General features: G+C 49.7%; 1 protein-coding gene across 4 annotated transcripts in view; it reads left to right on the forward strand.

Annotated features, from left to right (window-relative positions):
* tiam2a (TIAM Rac1 associated GEF 2a) overlaps positions 1–23,578 on the forward strand; it is a 70,869-nt gene that overhangs the window by 17,420 nt on the left and 29,871 nt on the right. For 2 of the 4 annotated variants that reach the window (XM_048974791.1, XM_048974790.1), the window contains exons 2-4: positions 6,275–6,397; positions 20,016–20,135; positions 20,655–21,776. In XM_048974791.1, coding sequence (XP_048830748.1) covers positions 20,661–21,776 — 1,116 coding nt within the window. In that variant the 5' untranslated portion in view covers positions 6,275–6,397; positions 20,016–20,135; positions 20,655–20,660. Of the gene's footprint in view, positions 1–6,274; positions 6,398–13,450; positions 14,224–20,015; positions 20,136–20,654; positions 21,777–21,796; positions 22,573–23,578 lie in introns of those variants that run through there. The other 2 variants (XM_048974792.1, XM_048974793.1) reach the window with 2 other exon arrangements.

A 23,578-nucleotide genomic window follows, 5' to 3' on the forward strand; every position in this document is an offset into this window, starting at 1 on the left:
AGCGTTTGAAAACCCAGTGACCATCATCCCTGTATTTGGCAATGGAGTTCCTTGGCTAGAAGAATCGGAAACAATCTTCTTTTTCCTTTCCACCCTGTAGATGCTTTGTACAGAACGTAGGCATTCCACCGCCACCAAGTCCAGCATGTTGTAAAACACAGCTACTGGCCACTTGCTTGTTGCTGCTCGTACTGAATACATGCGCGCCATTCTAAACACTGACGTGGAGAATTCCTCTCCCTGTGCAGTGTCCTTTGCCAATGGAGGAAGTTCACGGCAAACGTTATTCACCATGCCCAGTAAAGTGAAGCAGTCTGTGTGACAGTGACAGTGAGGTGAAGAAATTGTCCATTGTGACATTTCTCCCGTCATCCAGAAATGACTCCATCAGACTCATGACCACGTTCTCTGCCAGCCTTCACCAAGAACTGTGCTGAAAGTTTCACTCCAGGAGAACACATGAACATAGATGTACAGCTGTTCTCGACCAAGGTTCATTGTCCATGCAGTATATTTACATTTACATTTACAGGATTTGGCAGACGCCCTTAGCCAGAGCGACTTACATAAGTGCTTTGAGACTCTGCAATGAATTTCCGATGCTAGCTCAATAAGGACCCCAGCTACGAATACTATCTCTGAGAACGCCATTGAGTAGTGCAGAATTTTTATTTTATTTAATTTTTTTAAAACACACACCAGAAAAAGAGTCGAGTAAGAATATAGAAGTTCTACGTCAGGTATTTCTGAAAAAGAAAAGTTTTGAGTCGTCGCTTGAAGACATTCAAGGATTCAGCTGTTCGGACATCTAGGGGGAGTTCATTCCATCAATTAGGTGCCAGGACAGAGAAGAGCCGAGATGCGTGTCTTCCTTGTGCCTTGAGGGAGGTGGGACCAGTCGAGCAGTGCTGGAGGATCGGAGAGATCGTGGTGCAGAGCGGGGGTGTGATGAGGTCCTTTAGGTAGGATGGTGCCAGAGAATTTTTGGCTTTGTATGCGAGCATCAGTGTTTTGAATCTGATGCGTGCAGCTACAGGAAGCCAGTGGAGGGGAGCGCAGCAAAGGAGTGGTGTGGGAGAACTTGGGAAGGATGAAAACAAGACGAGCAGCTGCATTCTGGGACGGATGGCGCTCAGTGGTTGCAGTAGTCAAGGCGTGAGATGACGAGGGACTTGGACGAGTATCTGGGTAGCCTGGGTGGAAAGAAATTGACGTATCCTCCTGATGTTAAAGAGGAGAAACCGACAAGAGAGAGAAAGACTGGCGATATGTGAGGAAAATGACAACCGATCATCTATGGTAACTCCAAGGTTTCTAGCAGAAACCGAAGGACGGATCAGGGAGTTGTCAAAGGAGATCGCAAGGTCCTGGAGGGGGGGATGAGTCAGCCGGGATGTAAAGCAACTCAGTTTTACTAGTTTTGAGTTTTAGCTGGTGAGTGGTCATCCAAGATGAGATGTCTGCCAAGCATGTAGAGATCTTAGTGGAGACATGAGTGTCTGAGGGAGGGAAGGAGAGGGATGAGTTGAGTGTCATCGGCATAGCAGTGGTAGGAGAAGCCATGTGAGGATATAACTTCGCCAAGAGATTTAGTGTAGAGGGAGAATAGGAGAGGGGCCAAGAACCGAGCCCTGAGGGACACCGGTGGAAAGACAACGTGGAGTAGATGTGGGATCCATTCCATGTCACTTGGTATATCGCATCCAAGCCGGACAAATTTGGGATCAAGTTCTGGATGGCCACGGATTTGGAGACCAAATACGTCTGCAACGTGTCCCCTAACTTGGGAAAGGACCCCAGTCACCAGAAAAGGGAGAGGCTGGCAGAGAACATGGTCATGAGTCTGATGGAGCCATTTCTGGATGACGGAGAAATGTCACAACGGACAATTTCTTCACCTCACTGGCACTGTCACACAGACTGCTTCAGCGCAAAACAACACTACTGAGCACAGGGAATAAAGTTTGGTATGAACTTCCTCCAATTTCAAAGGACACCTGCACAGCAAGAGGAATTCTCCGCGTCAGTGCTTAGAAGTGGCAGTGTCTCCTTGACAATTTATGCACCTAAAAAAACAAGATTGTGTGTGTTCTGAGTTCCTTGGACCAAGATGTGGCGATCTGTGAAGGCAGAAAGAGGAAACCCAACACGATAACAGACTATAACCACATGAAGGTATGTGAATGTGTGTATAATTTTACATCAGTGCTACAATGTTTTCTGATATGTACTATACAGGCCTATATAGAAAGAAGGTAGAAAAAAAGCAAATACACTCATGACTCTCTCTCTCTCTGCTGTTATAGTGTGGTGTAAATGTGTTGGACCAAATGGCGCGCATGTATTCCGTAAGAGCAGCAACATGCAGGTGGCCAGTAGCTGTATTTTACAACATGCTGGACCTGGTGGTGGCAAATTCCTACGTTCTGTACAAGGCATGTACAGGGTGGGAAGGCAAAAGAAGATTATTTTTGAGTCATCTAGCCAAGGAACTCCATTGCCAATTTATGCCACAAAAGGCTATGGGGACAGAGGAAGGCTGCTGCTGTGCCAGGACTTGTATGGACAACTCAGTGTCAGGTACAGGAGAACTGCAACAGAAACCGCAGCAGGTTTACCAGTGCAAAGTGTTACAAATTCACTTGCGCCAAATGCAGGGATGATGGTCACTGGGTCTGCAAACACTGCAAAGTTTGAAACACTAATTTTTTTTTTATAAATAAAACAGACTTGTGCTTCCATATATTTTGTGAATGTGTGTCTTTCATATTTGCAGGTCAGTCAGCATGTGGGATATTTGGTATAGATATGGCAGACTTTTGTGAAGGTTTCCATGTCACACACAGAGGTTTAGCCTGCCTTGGATTTTAGCTGCTCTGAGTAAAAAAATGCAAATGTGCCAGGCCTCACAGGTAATGGGTGTGTTTGCACAACAAAAGCAGGAGGGGACAATGGCCCAAGAAACTCTCAGCAGGGATGCTAGTAGGTGTTAGGCCCAGGGAATTTACGCAAATTTGCGTAGATTTGGCAGTTCTAGTGTTAATATCCGGGAACGTGTCGGTAATAGGTGGTGCTCCTTGGGATGTTTTGCGAGGCTGCAGAACATCACTGGGAAGAGTTTGTGGTTCTTGGCTTGCAGGTGTTTTGGTTCTGCTTCTGGGTCTCTGAGTGGGCCCCATGGGTGCTCTTTGGCTCTTTTGTATTGACGTAAGAGGAGTAAAATGTGTCAAATACTCTTTGGGTTTCTCCTTTAACTGTGGGGGTGCAGAATTTACATGTGATTTTGAGGTTTCTAGATGCTTTTCCCTGGAATAACCATGTGGCAGTTCTCCTCACATGACCCCGGATGCCGCTGGATGTTACTATTTTCTTCCAGCTGACTTACCAGTCATTTCTGATATGTGCCGGTGCCAGTGGGCTAAACTGATACAGCATATCTTGGCTGATGAATTGAACAGATTGGCAGATGCAGCACCATTTACTTTGGAAAACTGACATTCTTTTGAAGATTAGCACTTGTAAAGGTTCAGTCAGATCACTTTACCTCCAGTTCAGATATAATCGCATGATGTCTCCCAGGTCTCATGTGCTTAACCCGTTCTGGTAATAAGGCGGGGGGGGGTGCATGTCCTGTGTGATTAAGTTTCCCTTTGTGTATTCTGTCCTTGAGCAAGACCCCTGAAGACCTGAATAGAGAAGCCCGATCTGCTGATTTAGGGTTTCTTTTGTGGTGACGAACTTTCATGCTAAGCTTGTGCCACCATGTCATGCCGGTGAGGATAATTTTTTTACCAAAAACAACTTTGCCTACATGTTGAGGTGAAAAGGTACAAAAGAGGGGAGTCTTATGGCTGTTCTTGGCTTGAAGCAGTTCCCAAGCCCCCAGTCGTTAATCCTCAAGCACCCTCAGGAAACGTGAATGTTTCATTCTCCTTATACGCGTTCTTCTCCATATAAGGACACCTGCTTGTGATTTATCTGCCGTAGGTAATATCTGTGCTCGTCACATTCCTTAAAGCAAGATGGGGCCCCCCGTTCTCCACGCTGTACTTCTCGTGGAATTGCTTTTTGAGAAGGAAAATGTTCCCAAAGTGTGTCTCTTGGGGCTTGAGTATGTAAATTGAACAGGTAGCTAAACAAAGTGCTGTCGGGTTTGAACTTTATTGCTGGGTTATATTGTGCTTCCCTTTGATGCTGTAAGAAAAGCCTCGTCGTTTGAAATTGAGCTTTTCTATAAAAAGCAGGTGAGCTCAGCCCAGTGTTGTGAGGAACTTCCTGGGCAGGAAGTCGCTGTTGGCGCGGGGCTGGCGCATGACTGGCACGAGTCGCATCCCCTTGGCCGGCACCCCCGCTGTCTGTGGGGACGGGCTCCGTGCCTGGGTGGTGCCGCTCGTTCTCTGCCCTCAGATTTCAGAAAGCGGCCAGATGTACGTCTCCGTGTCTCCTGCTGGAGCTTGTCTGCAGTAGACCTGCTGTCCAGCATGTGCTGACTCTCTGAGCCACAAAGGGCATTGCGAGTGTTGGGTGGTTATTGTGCAGAAAGAGGTACGGTTTTGATGAATGTGCGCATGTGTGTGTCTCCACCCCAGACCCTACCCCCACCTGCTATAATAAATGACTCCCATTAATTAGGGGGCTTCTTCCTCCGTTCGACAGATGTGGGCATCCCTCTTTATGGGCAGTCAGAAAAGCCTACAGAAAAATAATTGACAGCTCAGAAAGATTAATATCTTGCTGTGTCACTTTAGTTTGCGATTTTAAGAAGATGATGGACTGTGAAGGTGAAGGGCTTTTGTTTTGAAGTGCTTTATTTATTAAATTAACAGGGAGCCTGGTGATTATCTAGGCGGCGCACGGTTTGAATGGAGATGCTGGGTCTTGCACGGGAGTGAAGCGGTACATCTGTTACTGTCCGCACAGTCAGGAGGTAAACGTTCTCTGTATAATCAGGCCAGGTTCGCTGCCTAGGACGTCACCCGCCTTTCAAGGAATCATGGCAGATGGCTTCGCTTTTTGTTTGTGATTAATTCAGATTTTATTTACGTGATTCATTTAACTTTGTCGATCTGTTGCTCATCCTCAATAGAATTAAGACTGCAGCCGCTGCACCCCCCCCCCCCCCCTTCCTAAGATGTGTGTTCGATGGCTTGTTTGTGTTTACAGTAGGGCGGTAAGATGGTTTCCCTCCACTGTGGAGGAGGTCAGTCTTCTGCAGTGGAGCGTAATGCCCCTGTTATGTTGCAGTGGTGGATGTGATTCACTTTGGCCTTTCGTCTATGTTGTACTCCAGTGTTTTCTCAGCCCAATCCGTGTGGACCTCCAGACAGTCCTCGTTTTTGCTCCCTCCCTGCTCCCAGCCAATCATGCATGCTGAGCACCAGGTTCAGGTGTATTGGGAGCTGGGAGGGAGCGAATATGTGGACTGTCTGGGAGTCCCTGTGGTCTGGGTTGTGAACCACCGCTGTACGTGATGGTGTCCAGGCCTGGTGACTCCATGTGGTTGGTGCCTTTGGGATTTTCCTATAGCGGCCTCCGAAGCGAGTATCTGTCTGTAAACCAGCGTGTTTGGTGTAGTCAGGAAGGTCTCATGCTTAAAAAAAACTGGATTAAACTTAAGCAGTCTGAGTGAGACTATGATGAAATTGTCGCCGCAGCAGAGAGAGTGTTCTGGAAGCGGCTCGTTTTTAATGTAAACCGGTGGGAGCACTCGCCCAGCACCAGGTGAGAAGGCTGTGCAGGGCGGGGTGCCGGTCTGGTTCGCAGGGGGACTCACCTGTGGAACCGCGTCTAACCTCTACCTCACTGTAACTGCATCCCCTGCCTGGTCTGTGGTGCGACCTGCTCAGGGGTCTTCAGAACCACAGCACCGCTATTGGGAAATATGTCACCCTTTATACATCAGTTAGTGTTTTTTTGTGCACGTTTGTCTGCCTTTGATCCATTTTTTTGTCCCCTTTTCTGTTAATGTGCTTCTTGAAAAGTCCAAACCCAAAAACCTGCCGGAAGCTTCCCTATGCGTTGAGTCGGTGTTTCGCCAAATAAGTCCTTGGTTACAGTTTGGTGACAGTCCCGAGTTTTTACGCTCAGATAGTGAAACCCGACGAGCTTATCTGCTCGATTTAAGTAGCAGCCATGTGTCATTCACTGCTGGCCTGTGAAACTGTGTGAACTTTGTAAAATCTGGTGCCTTTAGTATACAGTTTAGTCCATGTCAGAACATGCGAGTACAATTGCTTATATTTCTCTGGTATTTTTTCCTCCTTCTTGATTATAGATGTGGAAGCAGTTCATCACAGCTGGGTGGAGTTCTTCAAAGTCCGGACTCGCAGATGCATTTATTTTTTTAAAGCTCGACTGAGCTGGAGGACCGAAAACCTCGTAGACCGCATGCCTGCAGGTAATTCCTATCTTTCCGATGAGCTGCTATTGGACCATTTGTTTCTGTGAGTCTGCTTGGTTCTGTCGTTGAAGTGCTGCTTCTGACGCAGGACAAGGAAGGAATGCCCCATGCATGAAGCAAAGTCTGTAGGCCTGCTAGTTGCACACAGGTCATGTGTTTCATTTGACGGGATTGCAGATATAACATTTGAAATATGTGGATGTGATTCATACACCTTCTAAACACTGAATCCGGTCAGGGTCCAGGCGGGTCTGGCCGGTGATTATTGGCCTAAATAGTGAATCTCCTGGCTTTTTGTATAACGGCCATATTTGATTAAAGGGTCTAGTTACTTCCTGCGATTTTCAGAGACAGGCTGTGTAACCTTTCAGAACAATGTCTTTTGGTCTTTCTCGGATACCGTGTTCTTGGTGATAACATTTTCGACCTTGAGTCAAGTCCTGTTTTCAGGTGTGGCACTGGGGTCGTTATGGGTGGTTCACTTCTTAACTGATTGCTTAAGAAACACAGCATTGTCTGTCTTGATGATTGTTGAGTCGATGACCTTTTTACATGATGATGGCTCAGAGGTATTAACTTTTCAGTGCATGAGGCCACCTGTTCTGGAGCTTAAGCATCCAAATTTCATTAAAGGTGTTAGAGCAGGAAGGATGCGAGTTTTTTTTCACTGCACTCGATCGACATTGTGCCGCACTGGCCCTTTAAGAGCCCCGTACTCTCCCATGCATCCAGTTGTGAGTTGGAACAGCTGCGGAGTCAGGAACCCCCTCCGCTGATGTAGACGTGCTGCTGCCCCTGGGGGAATTGCCATAAGGACCCTCCTCTTCCACCCTCTGTACTCAACAGGCCGCCTTTGTTGGCCGGGCCAGACGTGCTTTTAGGGAGTGGGTAGATGTGGTTTTGCGAGGGAGAGGCGTGGTAGTACTGCAGTTGAGGCAGCAGCGGGGGGGCTGTCTAGATCATCCTTAACTGTCGCTGGTGGGGGGGGGGGGAGGGGGGAGAGATTGTAAATCTTCTGCTACATTCAGACAATTGTAGGCTGTCACTGGTGTTTTTAACAAGATTTGGGGGTGAAACGGGCTACAGCAACGCATGAACCGCATTCCGGCCATGTGCCTCCAGAAGAGAGGAGAACAAGAGGGGGTCTTTGTGGAGTTCCCGCTCCACGCCGCCCCCTTACTGCTGCAGCCGGTACTGAGATGGAAATGCAGCTCTCATCAAGTGTGTAACTAGTACTAACAACACTGTGTATGTGAGAATGATCGTCCTACCCCTGTCCATTTGCATCCTTGGTACTCGGTTTGATCCTCAAACTCATTCTCATGGCATGAAACATATGATGAGTAGGGAATATATGCTACCCTCTTTGCTTTCGTGCATTTAAATGTAGCCTGCCGCACAAAAGACAGCAATTTATTAGTGAATGCCCTGCGTGGTGACTGATGTGATCGGGTCACGTCAGCAGTAGGTTTGTAGATGGCTCTTCTCTCCAATGGCTGCACTCGTACAGGTTTTGGTGAGTGTAGCTTTTTCTTAAAAGGGAAGCCGTCTCGTTTTTAATTGGCCTGTTTGGCCAGTCATTTCTCTCCTTCTAAAATCTTGTTTTTCGCCCTTTCGCCTCTCAGTCCGTCTTTAGTCTAGCAGGCCCCATACATTGTACACTGTCCCTGATTTATTAAACTCAAGACTAGTTGAAACTGTTAGGATAACCGTTAAATAAGTATCTTCCTTTGCAGGGAAGGGATTTTATATCCATACCGGAGAAATTGTGAGGGTCTTCTGTACCACTGCATTGTGGTCTGGCACCAGTCACAGTTAAGCCTCACTGGAAACTTGTCTCGTCCCTATTTGTTAGTTTTTTTTTTCTTTTCCAAAAGCACATCTCATTGCATCAGTGTTGCATTGCTAAGAATAATGGCTCTGCAGACGAGCCAGTATATCAGTTCTGTCACGGATTCCGTGCAAACAAATTGAGGGTTTTGTTTTTTGTTTCGTTTTCCTGTGATTCCGAGGCTCTGCTTGGTTTGTATGCGATGCTGTGCCCTTTGACCGTAGGAGACTCAAAGAACGTGATGTGCAGACCGGAATCGTTGAGCCAACGGCCGTGCAGCGATAGGTAACTGGCAGGGATGTTTAACAATCCGCTGTGTGCATCCGACTGTCTCCACCTGTTAATTTAGGGGGGGCCCTACAGCCCTTCGGGGTAGAGTGATGAGTCTGAGGCTTGGGATCTGTGCCAGCAATCGGAAGGTTGCTGGTTCGAGTCCCATGAATGCCAGGAGTGATCCTTCATCCTGGGTATGGCGTTAATCTACATGCAGCCCTATAAGGAGGGGAAATTGTAATCAGCACACACTCCTTACTTCTCTACAGTCCTGCACACACACACACTACTTCCCAACTAAATAGTCAGACAGTTTTTTTTGGGGTGGGGGCAGCACTCTCGCCTCCTGCATGGCTGTTGCCCTGGGCGTTATCTTTCCGTTGAGCTGTTCGTTTCTCCTTTGCAGTGTTTTTATTACAAACACCTCCACCCAATGTAAACACACAGAGGAACGTTTACTGACAAGCAGAGGTGGTAATTTCAAGTCCAGAAAAATAAAAATGCAGGATTTTGTTTCAACCAACCATTTGAATACTATATGAATGCGACTCTTTATGCTCATCCAGTTGCTTGAGACAAAACCAGTCTGGATTTTTTATTTCTGGACTTGAACTTTCCTCTTCTGCTGACAAGACACACAAAGGTAGGGTGTAAACACAACAGGCTGTCTAACCTTTTAATGCAGTGCTTCCCAGTCCGGTCCTTGGGGATCCACAGACTGTCCGAGATTTTTTTTCCCTCCCTCTCAGCTCCCTGCTTTAATGTGTTACGCTTTTTTCTTATTTTTTTACCCTCTGGAAGGATCAGTAGAAAAGACCTGATTGGGTTGTTTTGGGTTCAGTTGTCTACAGGCAGCTTAACGCATCACAATCCAGAGTTGCAGATCTGGGGTCAGTGTTCCAGCTTGCTCACCAAGGTGGGATTCCAAGGGACCAGGTTTTCGGTGTCCTTTTTGAGGATGGCTAGCTTTCCGTGGAGGAAGCTCCTTTTGTCCAACACAGGGTCAGCTTGACACGTCCCCCCCCCCCAGAAGCAGACACACAGGTAGCCCAAGGACGGCTCCGATTGGCTGGTGGGATTAGACTGGTGTGGGTGTGGCCGTCTCGGGCCTCAAACAGGCACCCGTTCAGATGCCAGCTTTTTATGTACGTCGCTGCTCAGTGTTCACACTCATTAGTGGTGCTCGAATTCTGACGGGAGATAAATTGGCGCTCCTGTAGTTACAGCGAACGTCCATTTTAAATGGTAGGCAGCTTTAATCCCAAAATCTGTACAGTGCCAGTTTTTCATTGTACAAAGAAATTACAGTGGGTTCAAATCTGCAATTGAAGTTGTGTACGACGACACCATTAACTATACTGATTTACGACGTTAGAGTATAATGCTGGCTGGGTGCTGAGAACACACCCCCCACACTGGTTTATTCAGGGCCTCCACTCAGGGTGGCTGGAAGCACAGCGCCTTTTCCTCTTACTGCCGGTGAGTCCCGCTGTCCTGGGCTGTGAATGTTGTTCCACTCGGGCTCCTGTCTCTGCTTTGATGGTGGTGGCAGCATCCACCGACAGGCCCGGCCCTGGCATATGTCTCAACAAAACACACGGCCTAATTGTTAAACCACCCCTGTCTTGCGCTGTCCCCCACTCGGTCTCGTGGCACCTCACCAAAACATTCACACCTGCACATGTGCTTTGTGTTTTTCTTTTTATTTGTTGTTCGTTTCCATTTGCCACTCCAACCAGGCTGCACAGAATTCCCTCAATTTCCCTGTCAAATCCGCTCAGTGGCTTCACGCCCCGTCCTGATGCAGGAGATTCACATTATTCCCATTCGTGTGTCTGTAACTGTCTCTGTGAAAGAGGTTTTCTGACAGTAAGGATTGTAGCAGAATGCAGAACGGACAGTTCATTGCTAAATATCCTGTTCTGGGTCTTTTTATAATTTTGTTTTTGGGACATTACCGGGACATATGTAAAACTATTTACCATAACCAACTTGAATCCCCGACATTCCTTTGCCTTTACGGCCTTTTTAAATGGCCTTTGCTGCTGCGGGACCTGGCCCAGAGATGGTCGTAATGTTTGTTTTGAAGAGTGAGGTTTTCACAACCCCTGAGCCTGAATTTATCATCACCTTCGGCAGCATCCCCTCCCACTGCCACCCGCGTTTGACCCGGTATCTGCGAGGAGCTGTCCTTTAGAATTGAGTGACCGCCCCCCCCCTGGGCAGGAAACACTCGAGGCTGGTGTTGCTTGTGACCATCTGCGGTGAAGTCGCCATCCCACCTTTTGGGGTGGGGCCGGGGCCAGTCGGCGTGGATCCTGTTCAGTTGTGACTGCGGGTCATTAAGCTGTCATTGGGAGGGCAGCCCGCTTCACCCCTGGGGGCTCTGCGTGTTTTGGAGGGCACTGAAGGCTGTAGACCTTTGTATGAATAAGCACTTGCCTTGAGATGGACCAACTCAGCACAATCCTGGCACCTGGCTCCGTACCAGCACACGTCAGATATCCTTGATCCCCCTTCCCGACCACGACGAGCAGGTTAGAAATATTTTCCTGGTAGCCCGTGGAGCGGGAAGCAAGGGCCCCCTCTGCCGTAGCCCAGGAGCAGATCATTCACAGGCTTTGAGCCTCGGTCGGTGGGGAGGTTGGGAAGGCCCACCCACCTCGCCCTGTTGGGTGTTCATTTCCAGTATCTGACCGTTAGCGGTGGAGGTGTCTGCAGGCTGGGAGCCACAACCTGCTTGGATGCTTTGGAGATGCTGCCGTAAAGACGTTAACGGCCAGGTGACATGTGCTGACCCTGCGTCTGATCGTTTTTTGTTTGTTTTCACTCGTCTTTCGTTTTTTTCCCCAAAACTGCTTCACACCCTCATTCAGTCTGCATTAAGATAAACGCCCTATAGACCTACCCGTTGTTTGAATCTTCCAACGGCATCCGGATGCAAATGAAGAGATCAGGGCTTCGGGCGGTCGTGCCTGAGTAGCTCCGCTGTGAGCAAACTGCGCCTGCGATTTTGCATGGCTCAAGCGGTGGGATTCTCGCACAGGCGTTTCGTCCGGTTGCTACTTCCTGCTTATGTTGATGTGGATCTGCAGGCGTGTAGCGATTCACTGCTGTTTGACATGTTCTGCTGCCTAATTTTGAATGAAGCTGTGTGAGAGAGACTCACCAAAAGCTGGAAAAGAGGCGTCCACCTTCAGATCGATGCCCCATAGTTGGGAGTCTTGACAGCCGCAGCTTGTTTCTGAAGTTAAAGGGAAGCACGTGGAGCTTCGGATTGTCAATCAGATGGTCAATTGTCCCCTCCCCCCCCCTGCCAAGAGTGCTGCATACCTGCAGGAATGGATAAGGCATGGAATGTATGACTTGTATCAGTGATCTTTCACTGAGAGCATGTTCTCAGGAAATCAGATATACTGATCAGTTTACATGGCGACCAGTTCCCTCTGGCTTGTCTGGCAGTAGCCTGATATGTTGGCCAAATTTCGTTTAATTTTATAACTACTCTTTCATTCATTCCTCCATCCTCTTACATATTTCTCACTGCCAAAACTGACGCATGCATTTATTTTTTGATAGAATCTGTTTGAATATGTTAAATGTATTTGGCAGGTTACAGTGTAGCTTCCTGAATCGCCGCCCTTTGACTGTAATATCTCCAGATCGGCATTTTCAGTTATGTTCATTTTATGAAGTTTCCTGTAGCGTAGAGCTTTGGCAGTGTGCAGCTCCGAGGCACTCGCATCGCCAGTCTACAGCTGGCACCGAGCTCTGTGAGGCACTGGGCCAGGCGAAAAAAAGATATAAAAGATAAATACCTGTTAAACCAGCAGTTTGGGCCCCCATCCCCCTCCCCATACACAGTCTGGGGGCAGATCCAGGGAGAGAGTAAACAATTGTTGCCTGTCTGCTTTGTCAGTGGGGGGACAGAGGTATCAGTCATTGGGAATTTTTGTTTTTAATGAATGTCCCTGGCAGTGATGGATGGTGTGGCGGGCAGGAGGGCAATGCTGAGGCAGCTGGATCCTGAACGCTGTAGCGTGTGTCCACACACACACACACACACACACACACACACACACACACACACACACACACACACACACACGTGTGTGCACACACACAGGGTGGGGCAGCTGCATCCCTGTGCCAAATGACAGTGTCCTGCATCACGTGACCATCTCTCAGAAACATGGAGGACTTGAGGGTCTCCTGGTGTGACATAGTTAAACCTGAATGCATTGAACCTGGGGGGGGGTATGTGGATGGTATGTAGCTCTGCAGGTTCGGGCCCCACCTGTGATGTCACCATTGGGCCCTTTAGCAAGGTCCAGCTCCATTTGCTCCAGGGATGCTGCTTGACCCTGTTCTATGATCCTCACTCACGCGTCACTTTGAACAAAGGCACCGGAAATAAATGCACGTAGCTGCGGTTGAATTTAGACAAACTGGATTTTTCCCACTGCCAAGATCGTGGTTTTCTTAGATACAGACGAAGGTGGTAGCCATACTGTGATAAGCTTTAGAGAATGGGATGTTAGGTGGGGGTTTGAGCTCTGCTCCTCGAGGGCCGTGCAGTGATTCTGCTTCTGGAGTTCTTCTGATTAACACCTAATTTACACCTGGAATTGCAGGTGAAATGAGTTTTTCCTATCCAATTAAAATGCTGCAGTAATTAGGAGGTGAGCTGCAATGGAAGCCAGCAGGCCCTGTGGCTCCTTGAGGGAGAACTGGAGCCGCCCAGACCGGCGTTAGCGGGGGTGGTGGCCGGAAGAGAGCAGGAACGTTAGTGGCTTGTCTGTTTTGGTGGGCAGTCGGGGTCAGTTAGGCCCAGGATCTGTCTCTCCATCAAAGGCAGAAAAACAGACCAGCCCACTGCCCAAGCATCGCTCCCCCCACCCGCCTACCCCCCGACAATGTGCTGCTCCATGCCCCCCACCCCCACCAGCTCCGTTATCATTAAGGCTCTGGTCTCCCCTCAGTTCCTGATTTCACAAGGGCTCTCGCTTTGCCACCGCAGAGGCACAAATTGATCTGATCAGAGGCACACAGAATCAAAGCGGTTCCCCCCGTCCCCCGTTGGTTCCTGCAGGTGTAAATTGACCTTGTTTGCACCTCCGGCTGGCATGGCTTTTGTCATGCGGCCTGCTGAAAGCCGCTCGTCGTCCTTGTTCGCGGTTCAGACGCGATCCCCTGCTATGACTGCACTCAGATCCTTGGACGTTAGAATGTCAGGTGATCCTGTTGTTCAGGGCTGCTTGCTCTGAAAAGTCTTATGGCTGCATGCGGGTGTCGGTGGGCCTATGAAAGCACACGTGGTCCTGGGTCTGGCTGAGGTGTGTTTTTCAGGGTGCGGATACTGCGGTACTCTAGAAGGTTCCATTTCATGCTTAGCGCAGGGTCATGGTGTTATCTTCTTGCTCCTGCTGGTTTTCCCTGCGTACATCCACCACCAGCCACCTCCTCCCACTGGTGGGGGGGGGGGGGGCTCCTGTCCTCTAGCCGCCCCCTGCAGGAGCCGGGTGACCCCACCAAGGATAATCAATACGCGTCCCCCTCCGCTTCTCTCCGGTGGGAGGGCGTAAGCGGCAGGGGTTGCGGCTCGGCTCCCCGATGTCCAGCCAGACGGATTCCAGACACTCACGCCCATGCAGAGTCGAATTACGAGGATTCGTTGCGAAAAGGGATTTGATAACGGGGAGCTCAGCACTAGCAGAAGGTAGGCATTACCGTATTTACTGGTTACCTGATGGCGTCTTGCATGTGGGGCATGTTCCTGTCACTTTTGGCGCTGCCATGTGCTCTTTGAAGGAAGGATTCTTTTATTTGGGATTTTTGGGTTTTGCTACCTGATGTCATGCGGGGTTTAAAGGCAGTTTCTCAGTTGTCATGTGCTGAATGTTTGCGCTTTTCCCTAATATTCCCTTCATCCAGACACTGAGCGTTTACGCCCAGTGCTGAGGGGCCGAGGAGATGCTGGATGGGAACAAAAGGCTTGACATCTGACCCCCCCCCCCCCCCCCCACACCCCGGCCGCTTCCTGCTGTGGCCGCATTCCAGCACTCTCCCCTTGCCTCTGCGCCTCCCTTTTGTCTCGTTGAAATGGGCCCTCGGCCCAGCCCGGCCCGCTCCCGTAACCCTGGATCAGAACCCTGAATAATCAGTGACGGCAAATTAGAACGAGCTTGTTGCTACAAAGGGCTGATCCAGCCAAGCGCTCGCTGGGGGGGGCGGGGTGCCGCTGTTATGTTATCAGCTGCCGGTTTGGAGGTTCTCATTTCACCCCTTTTCTGGGCCCCGGTGGCTGTGGACATGCAGTTAAAGGAATCAGTTTGGGGAGGGAGGGTGGGGGGTGAGTCTGGGGACAATTGGGCCTGAATTACAAGCTCTGCTTGTCTTCTGTAGTGGAGCGGTCTCATGGCTGACTGGAGGGGCTGCATTTGTGGACGAGGAGATGGGGGGGGCATTTCTGACAGATGGTTCTCTCGTCTTTATGGTTTGGGCCAGTCATTCTTAAAGCCCCTCTATAGCTGAGTTTTAGTTTTTATGGGTTAGTACCACCGTGTGGACCAGCCTGGAGGTCTGGGTGTGGCCACCTTTCGAAAACCACTTCCAGAGCGGCTCTTGAACGGGCTTATTAGTGCTGACTTCAGCTGCCCCCCACCCCAGCCTATATGGGCGGGGGGGGGGCTTGTTAGCCTTTTAACGAATCGGGCTCATCTGCGGAGGGCTACGATGAATTACCCGAGAATGGCTCCATTGGTGTGGATTGACAAGATGAACTGCCTTTAAGTGATGCACTTGGATCCATTGTTTCACGAGCGTTGGCGATGTGGGGACAACGATCAGCTAATTTGATTCTGTCGGCGGTGTGGCCTTTCACGCCGTGACATGGGGCCCGATTGAAGGCGTAATGAGGACCAGCAGCCTTTGTGCCCCGTGGAATAAGGAGACACCTGCTCTGTATGAATATGCCTGACTGCCGTGGCCGTAAACGCCGCGGTGTGTGCGGTCTGTGCTTAACGCACAAAGCTTAGCACCGGCCTTTTTCAGGGTGGCGGATGATGACCGCTTAACGGCTCGCACTGTTAGCTTCCTGGCGCTGACTTCAGTTCTGTTCTGACGTAATCCGACATCTTACACATTTATAGACCAATAAATATTTACGGAACATTTTTAGAACAAAGAATTGTTTGGAAATTGGCAAGGAACTGGCTGATTCTTTTTGGCTTGCTTTGAATTGATGTCTTTTTTTTTGTAAATTGCAGTGAATGAGGCTGTCCGTTAGCAGATGTGGTTGTGATGGACCTTATTTAAACTGTAACCTGATCTTTTAGACCTGTTAACCCTCCAGCCTTTGGTATATACTCCGTAGGGTATTCAACATGGCTGACCAGTTAGCATGGAGTCAACCATGCTAGAACGCAGTAATCCGTTCCTTCCTGGGCCCCCAGGTTGGTGTTGAGTGTTGAACCCCTCTCAGATGGTTTGACAGGCCGATATGCCTCTCTGCTGTCAGCTGCTGCTTTAGTTTGGTGTCTGACCTTCAAGGGACTGGCACTGCACCGGCTGGCTCAGATTTGGGAAGATGTGACGTCTCATTGGTCAGATGCTCACAAAGATCCCATAATGCCTTTGGTTTCCTCTAAAAGAACATTTTGTTTTGTTTGAGGAGAAGGGGCTGTTCTGCATGGCAGGCAGCACAATGCAGTAGCTGAGGGAAGTTGGGTATTTTTTAACAAATGTTGATTTTCTTTTTAGAAACCAGACTCCAAGCTGCCGCCAGAAACTGCTTTGGGGGGGGGGGTCAACATGACAGGGGCCCCGAGAAAGGGGGGAGCTTTCAGTGTTGCCTTTGAGCCTTTTCTCTCGTGCTGCGGTTCATCTGGGCTTGACTGTTTTGGGAAGGACTGGATGGAATGTAATTCCTTAGAAATTTTAGACATTTGGGGGTGTGCGTGTGTTTGTATACCCACTGGAGGGGGCTCTCCAATGGCCGGCTTGCTTCTGGTGTGTATTTGAGAAACGTCAATTTCCTGGAATGCGTGTGTGACCTCTGTCGGCCACCCGCTTACCTTAATTGCACTGTTAAGCTGAATTGCAGGAGTAGCCGTCGGGCTTGTAAATCCCACCTCCTCTCTCCCTCCCCCTCCAACAGGACACTCCACCCCCCAGACTCACGTGGTAATTGTAGTATGTGGGGTCAAACAAGAGACCCAGTCAGTGCATTCTCCAGTGGAGCTGGGATGTTCTGGTAGCTTGTTTGGCCCAGTCACTCCCAGTATCACATGGGGGTGGGGAACAGAGGATCGGCTGGAGTAAGCGTGTGCCGACCTCTCCGACCAGCTGGAGAATCACACCTCCTCAAACAAACCTCCCTATTTTTGTGCTCATCTCTCAGCCAAGTGCAGCCCCGTCTCCGCAGTGGTCCCAGGAGGCGATTGGTAGCCATGGCGTGGCCAGGCTGAGGAAGGTGTTTTGTGTGTGTGTGTGTGTGTGTGTGTGTGTGTGTGTGTGTGTGTGTGTGTGTGTGTGTGTGAGAGACGTATGTTGCTTTGAGGCTGATTCCAGTTCTCTGAATCTACCTTAAGATCAGACAGCACTAGATTCTTCATGTTCTTTTTCAAAGGAAAGGTAGATTAAAGCTTAAGTGTTGTTTTTCCTTACTCCCCCCCCCCCCCCCCCTTGCTTTTCTTCAGTAACCAAATTAAGGAGAGATAAACCCCTTCAGAAGGCTGTTTTATCTCTGAGCACAGGTGTCTGACTCCTGCTTCCAACGTCACTCCTTTCATGGCTTCCCCGGTTTTCCCGGCCCGGTGTAACATTCCCTTCAGCTGTGAAAGAAGTCCTGTGTTTTGGCGCCTCTCACTGGGCTCGTGACGGAAGCTTTGAGGTCATGCCTCGACCTCTCGGCTCTTTATTACCGTTCGGTATGACATTTTGGAGGCTATTGTATGCACAACTGCTGTATTTAATGTTTATCCCCTGTAGAACCTATTGTTTTTGCTCATGTGCCTCATTCCATGCATGCCACTCTGTTATGTCTTGTTCACGAAAGAAGACCGTCAAAGCTTTTAAGATGACATCATACGTGTGGGGGTGAGCTTTATTTTACAGTTTATGTAAAAATAATCTACACTTTATTTTCCCTAGATCACAGGAGGGTATTTGGATTGTGAAGTATGGCAAAATACACTTCAGGGTTTGTAAACAATATTTTGCTTTTAGCTGTCTGCCATTAGATTTCCGGTTGTGTGGCATCTAAGTCCCCAGTGGGTGACAGGACTTAAGGGAACAAACACCCCTCGGTGTCTCTTGACAACAACGCCTGTCTGTCGTGGTCATGTGTTTGAACACCGCCTCCATTCCCATTGTCTAAAATAGCAAGGGGAGGGTGATGTCATTGTTTCGTTCGCCCTCCGAAAGCTGTGTTTTCAGCTCCAAGCTCTGGGAGCATAAGGACGAGAAACTTAAGGCGGATAAACACGGGAGGGACGGTGGTTGTAGGAGCCTCGCTGTGTTTATCCTGGAGAACAGCGGCAGACTGAAGATTGGGGGAGATGGTGCTGGCGAGGCTGGGGACGACGGGCTTACCGGTGGAGGTGGAGGTTGAAGTTGTGGAGTTGCCCAAAACTGACCTTTACTTACTCTCGGGGGTTGCAGGGCAGACCTTCTGCCGTAATGACTCGCTCAGCTTCCCTTGCAGCACTGTCATGGTGAGCTTGTGCGCTGACTGGTCCTGGATACCTCCCCACCCGTTGTCTGTCCGCCTAAACGCTGACGATCCATTTACCATGACTCTGTCATGTAAGACAAAGACTTTGTCAGCCTGCCCCACTTAGACTAATTCCCGTGCAAACGACTTTGATCATTCGGCGCTTATCTTCCGCCTCAATGCTAATCAGTAAGCCAGGAGTCGCGGGTGTGTGAAGGGAGGAGGGGTTTACGCCGAAGTCTGGGCCTGTCCTTGCAGAGGACTCTGGGGCTCTGCGGAAAGGCCGTCACTCCAGGTTGATAGGTGAGCACTCTCTACGACCCCTGACGCAGGCCTCCTGAGGTGTGTACTTCGTCATTCTCAGTTTTAGGGAGGTCATTTGTAAAGCCTCCCCATTTGGCCTCTGTCCTGGTGGGGGCTGCTAATGGTTGTGTTGATCCAGCGAGGAGAACCTGAGGACACAAAGTGTGTGTGTTCAGGTGTCGCTTGAGACACACACACCCTGTGTAAACTTCAATTTAACACGCTTTCTTGTGTTCAGTCTTAATTCTCCAAACTGATAATTAGCCAAAGACAAATTATGTGTTATTTCGAGCGCAGTAAAACAAGCCGCTTTGATTTCAGCAGACTAGTATTGATATTTGCTTGGCGTCCCCATCTGTGCCTTTTGTTTTAAGTCTAATTTAACCGACGAGTCCGTTCAGGATGTAGAGATACTTGGCAGTAGGATAGTCTGGCAAGTTTGGTGCTTTTGCCAGAATGTTAGGGTTTGCTGAGGGGTTGTTCATCTTGAGGACTTTTTTTGCTGCTTCTGTCATCTGCAGATGATGCTGGTCGGTGAATGTGTGTGGAGAGGATCTCGGTGTGTATGACCCCTGCCCGGTACGGTCTACGTGTGTTGGCGCAAGAGCCGCTAACGTCTCTCTCGTGAGGGAGGTTCCGAGCTGCTGCGAGAAGAGCTTGCCCTCTCTGCAGCTTCATCTGGCGTTCTCGAGCGGCACACTGCAAAAATGTAAATTGCATGGAATTCTTGGGTTTAAAAATAAACAGCGGGAGAGATGAAGCCAGCTCCCAAAAAACGTTCCCGACCAAGCGGGCAGGACGTCCCCAAGCTGCAGCCGAGCAGGAAAAATTTCAAGCAATGTTTAGATTTCAGAGAATGGAGGTTTTGGTCGTGGTGGACGTAGCAGCAGGGCAGAGCACTTGGAGAGTTTGTTGGTGGAGGTTCGGTGCTATTTGATGACACATAAAGAGACATGTTAACTCACTGAAGTTAAAATTATCACTGGGCTTACTTCGACATGTCATGGAATGAACCAGATTAGCAGGCTCAGGGGTGGTCAACGTTTCTTTGTTGAACCACTGCTAATCCCCTAATCGGGACAGTGATTTGCAAAATGTAAGAAATAAAGCAGGCTCCAGGCTTAATTTGTAATTACGAACGCGAGGAGCATTATATGAGAGTCCATTCAGCCCGGTTTGATAGCGTTGGCATAGCCGAGTCTTCTGCTTATTAGATTTCGCCTCTGCTTTGGTGGCGCGACATCATTTATCTCATCTGAGCTGGTTCTCACCCAGCTTTCAGCTGCAGCCTTGAATCAATACTAACATTTAACTTGCTCATTCTTCATTCACTCGTCACTCGGTGTGGCTTTTTCGAAGAGCGATGACAGGAGCTGTACACTGGGGAAGGAGGGGTGGGAATTCTTGCTTGGGCTGAGCCACGGAGATCTAGAGCAGGGGGCCAGGTGGGGGCCTGTGTTAACATTCCTATTGTCCCGCCCACTCCTTTCCAGATGACCCGAAACGAGCTGGAGTGGCGTCTGAGAGAAGAGGAGCAGGACCATGTAGATGGGCAGATTTCCCACTGAGGACAGACTCCAGCACTGGTGAACTCTGCTGAAGACGTCCCTGAGGTGGGTCTGTCCACTGGCTGCCTCGGCGAGGAGAACCGCCCGAGCCGGCACTGAACACTGGCGCACTGCTCTGAAGGCCAAGGGTTCACCGTAGCCGCCCGTTCCTCGCCTTGGTCGTAGGTTGTAGCCGTGGATGTGCAATGGTGGCCAGTCAAGATGGCCGCCTCTGATCCGATGTGCTGTGGAATGGAAGCAACCTAGTGGGTGTTTCCCTAAAAAGCTGCATTCAGTCAAACGTCGCTCATAGCGCAGCCGGGTCTCCTTTTCAAGGGTCCATTGAAAGAGGGGAGGTGGCAGAAAATACATGGCTGTGTACTTTTATTTAAGTTTGATTGGGAAGTCCTGAATGCTTGAAATGCGAATGTACTCAGCTGTCGGCAGATTTCTATATGGTATAATATAGCTCTTGCAAGAGAGTTGAGTTCATCAATATTAAGACAAATTTTACCTGCCATATAAATTAATATTCAAGGCTAAAATAGATGTTTAATTTTCTGTTTCCTTTTTTTTTCTTCTTAGATAAGAATGGGCAATTCTGAGAGCCAGTACAGCATCCAGGGGCCGAAGGGTGCCAGTTTAATTCTCCCCGGGAAACGCAAACCGTCTTCCCTGAAGTTCTGCTCGTCCGAGGAGGAAGCGCTGTCTCCCCAGACGTGGTGGAGAGGTGGGATCGGGGGCTCGGGGTACAAGTCCCGTGCCGCTGGCCGTGGCTGGCTTTCCCAGCATAAGGGCGGGCTGCCGTACGTTTCCCGTCACTACGACTATGTCGCCAAAGGAGGCAAGGTGGGCGGCGCGAGCAAGCAGCAGGCCTGTTCGCCTGAGAGATCGGGTTGCGGCCTACTCATGCCCTCTGAGAACGGCTATTGCTGTGCTAATGGCGCCCAGCCAGAGGGGAATGGCTTCAAGGCGTCCAGCAGAGCACGCAACGGGCACACTGTCAATGGGCGTAGACCGTCACCGGCAAGCATCTCCTCCACAGGCTCTGGTGAGAATAGTAGTCCCAAGGTGGTCATCAAGAAGGATGGGAGCCTGCGTGTGGAGTTCACCAACAACAACAAGCTGATGCTGGATGATTCCACTGGTCCGGTGCAGCTTCTCAAATTCTGCCCGACGGTGGAGTCCACACCTAGCCGCTGTTCACGAGTGACCGGTATGGAAGAGTTTCCAGAGGCCCTGTTATCTGGTCACCAGACGGAGCCTGCCTCTAGGGCCAGCAAAAGTAGCTCCCTAAGTTCTGATGGCTCCTGGTACGATGCACCTTGGGGAAATGGGGTAGAACTTGGTGAAGTAGACACTGTGTGTTCCTCAGGTGTTGGCCGTAGCAGTAGCACACCTCCGGTGTCCCTCTCAGACCTGTACCGGGACCCCAACATGGACGGTACTCCCCCAGTGGCCGAACACTCTCCCGTGCCCTTCCTGGTTCTCCCAGGTACTGGACACCGCGCTTCCTTCACGGATGTCCTAGATGTGCCAACCAAGGAGGGTTACCTAGGAGCCAAGCAGTACAGCTCCTACACACTGCCATGCCGCAAGGCCCGTCCCAGTCCTGAGGGCAGTGCCAAGAAGGATTCCCTCAAGAGTCGCATGCGGAACTTCAGTGACTGGACAGGGAGCCTGAGCAGAAAGAAGAGAAAACTGCAGGTAAGCTTAGGGGCACAAACCCGGCTTGTCTACCACCATCACAGTGTTGTCTCAGTGGAACTTTCCGTGACTTCATTGTTTTTCGGTCCATTATTAGTTTAGTGACGCATATTTTCTAAGACGTGCCATTTTTAAATGTGTTGTGGTGAAAATGTTTTTCCTTCCTAGTTTCTAATATTGGGGATGTAGCTACATGACGCAGGCACATCAAGGGTAACGTTTAATTGCCAGTGGTGAGGCCTTCCACGTAAGGTCAGGTGTGAGCTCTGTTGACATTCTTCCTGCTTGTGGTGTGTAGGCTGCGGCTGGTCAGGGCTTGCAGTGATATGAGGTGTTCCCGAATTTGTACGTTATCTTGTCGCTCGTATCGCAGCCTCTTCCCCGCACCCTCCCTTTCGGCGTCTGGAAGGCCAGTCCCAGACAGCTTTTCCTCCACGGGGGAGTTCTTCCATTTCTGGCTTATCCTGACACTTTACGGGGGCAGTTAATTCCCAGCTCGTAGAGGAGGTGCTGATCACCCCGGCGGCTTCCTGGCCCCAGACTTGCCAGTCCAGGAACAAGGTGCTGTGCCCACTCCCGTCCACCAGGTGTCCTGTGCCAGGGACGGGGCACCAGCTGTCCCCGAGGACGCTGCGGAGCTCCGGACAGTGACGTTCGCAACTCCTCCGCCCTGAGAGAAGACGGAGCCGTAATGGGAAGGCATAATTGTGAGCGGATGCAAGCAGGAAAGCTGTAGGATGTAGGGGATGGTGACATGGGAAGCCGGTGGGTCTTCAGAGAAGACACCTTTGTCAGGGTGGGTAAGCTGGGATCGACTTGCTGCAGTGCGTCACCTATCATTTGCCGTGTGTCACTCGGCAAACGAGCACCAGTGTTTTAGGTTTTGCTTAGCAGACGTCAGGGTGAAAGTGTAAAAGTGACGGAGGCTCAAGGCTGATGTCCCTTTTCATTTGAAAGGTTTCATTTTTATGCGAATGTTAAAGTGATCATGATGCTAATTTGCTTTCGGAAGGCTGTGCATCAGCACTGTTGACGATGTAGCATCTGTGCAAAAGTAAAAGAATACCTCATGTAGCAGTGTTAGTAGATTCTTTGGATAAGAGAAACAGCGACCTAAGCTGACTTCAGACTGGGGTCTCAGATGCCTGTCAGGCATGTCCTAAACAGGCCCGCGTTGACGAACGCTGACCTCTGTGTCTGAAGTGGTTTCATCCCAGTAAGTAAACAGACTCGCGCAGTGGGGACAGCTACCGCAAATGTCGTGCAACGCAGTCACACTGCTGTTGCCGTGTGCATGGTGCCTCTTGCCGAACGAGGGCTCTGGTGAACCGTGGCCCAGATCAGCACCGTGAAAAGCTTTCCAATTTAATTAAATTAAATAAATAAAAAAAAAAAAGTTTTTTTCTTTTCTTAAAAAAAAGAACCCAGGCTTCGAGACCGGCTTGCTGAAACAGTGTTTAGGGAAACGTAGTGGGGACTCTCTTCATTTGCATTCCCTCTGTGTACCTTCACAGAGACAAATCATCGTTACATTTTATAAGTAATTTGTGAGTCGTGCTGTGTGTGTTTTTTTCCTACCTGGAATTCAGTGGCTAATTGAATGATGTTTGAAATATCTTTTCCTTTTTTGATTCCCAAATGCTAAGTGCTAATTCAGGTATAGTGCAGCTTGGGTTACATTTAGATGGCGCTGATGAATACGGTGGAGATTTCCAGCTTCGCGGTGGGATTTAGCCGAGGACTTCCCCTTCCCCCTCTTCTGCTGTTGGCTCTGCTCGTCTTGGCGTGAACACTGAGCGCAT

Source organism: Brienomyrus brachyistius, chromosome 14, assembly GCF_023856365.1.
Source record: "Brienomyrus brachyistius isolate T26 chromosome 14, BBRACH_0.4, whole genome shotgun sequence".
Lineage (NCBI taxonomy): Eukaryota > Metazoa > Chordata > Actinopteri > Osteoglossiformes > Mormyridae > Brienomyrus > Brienomyrus brachyistius.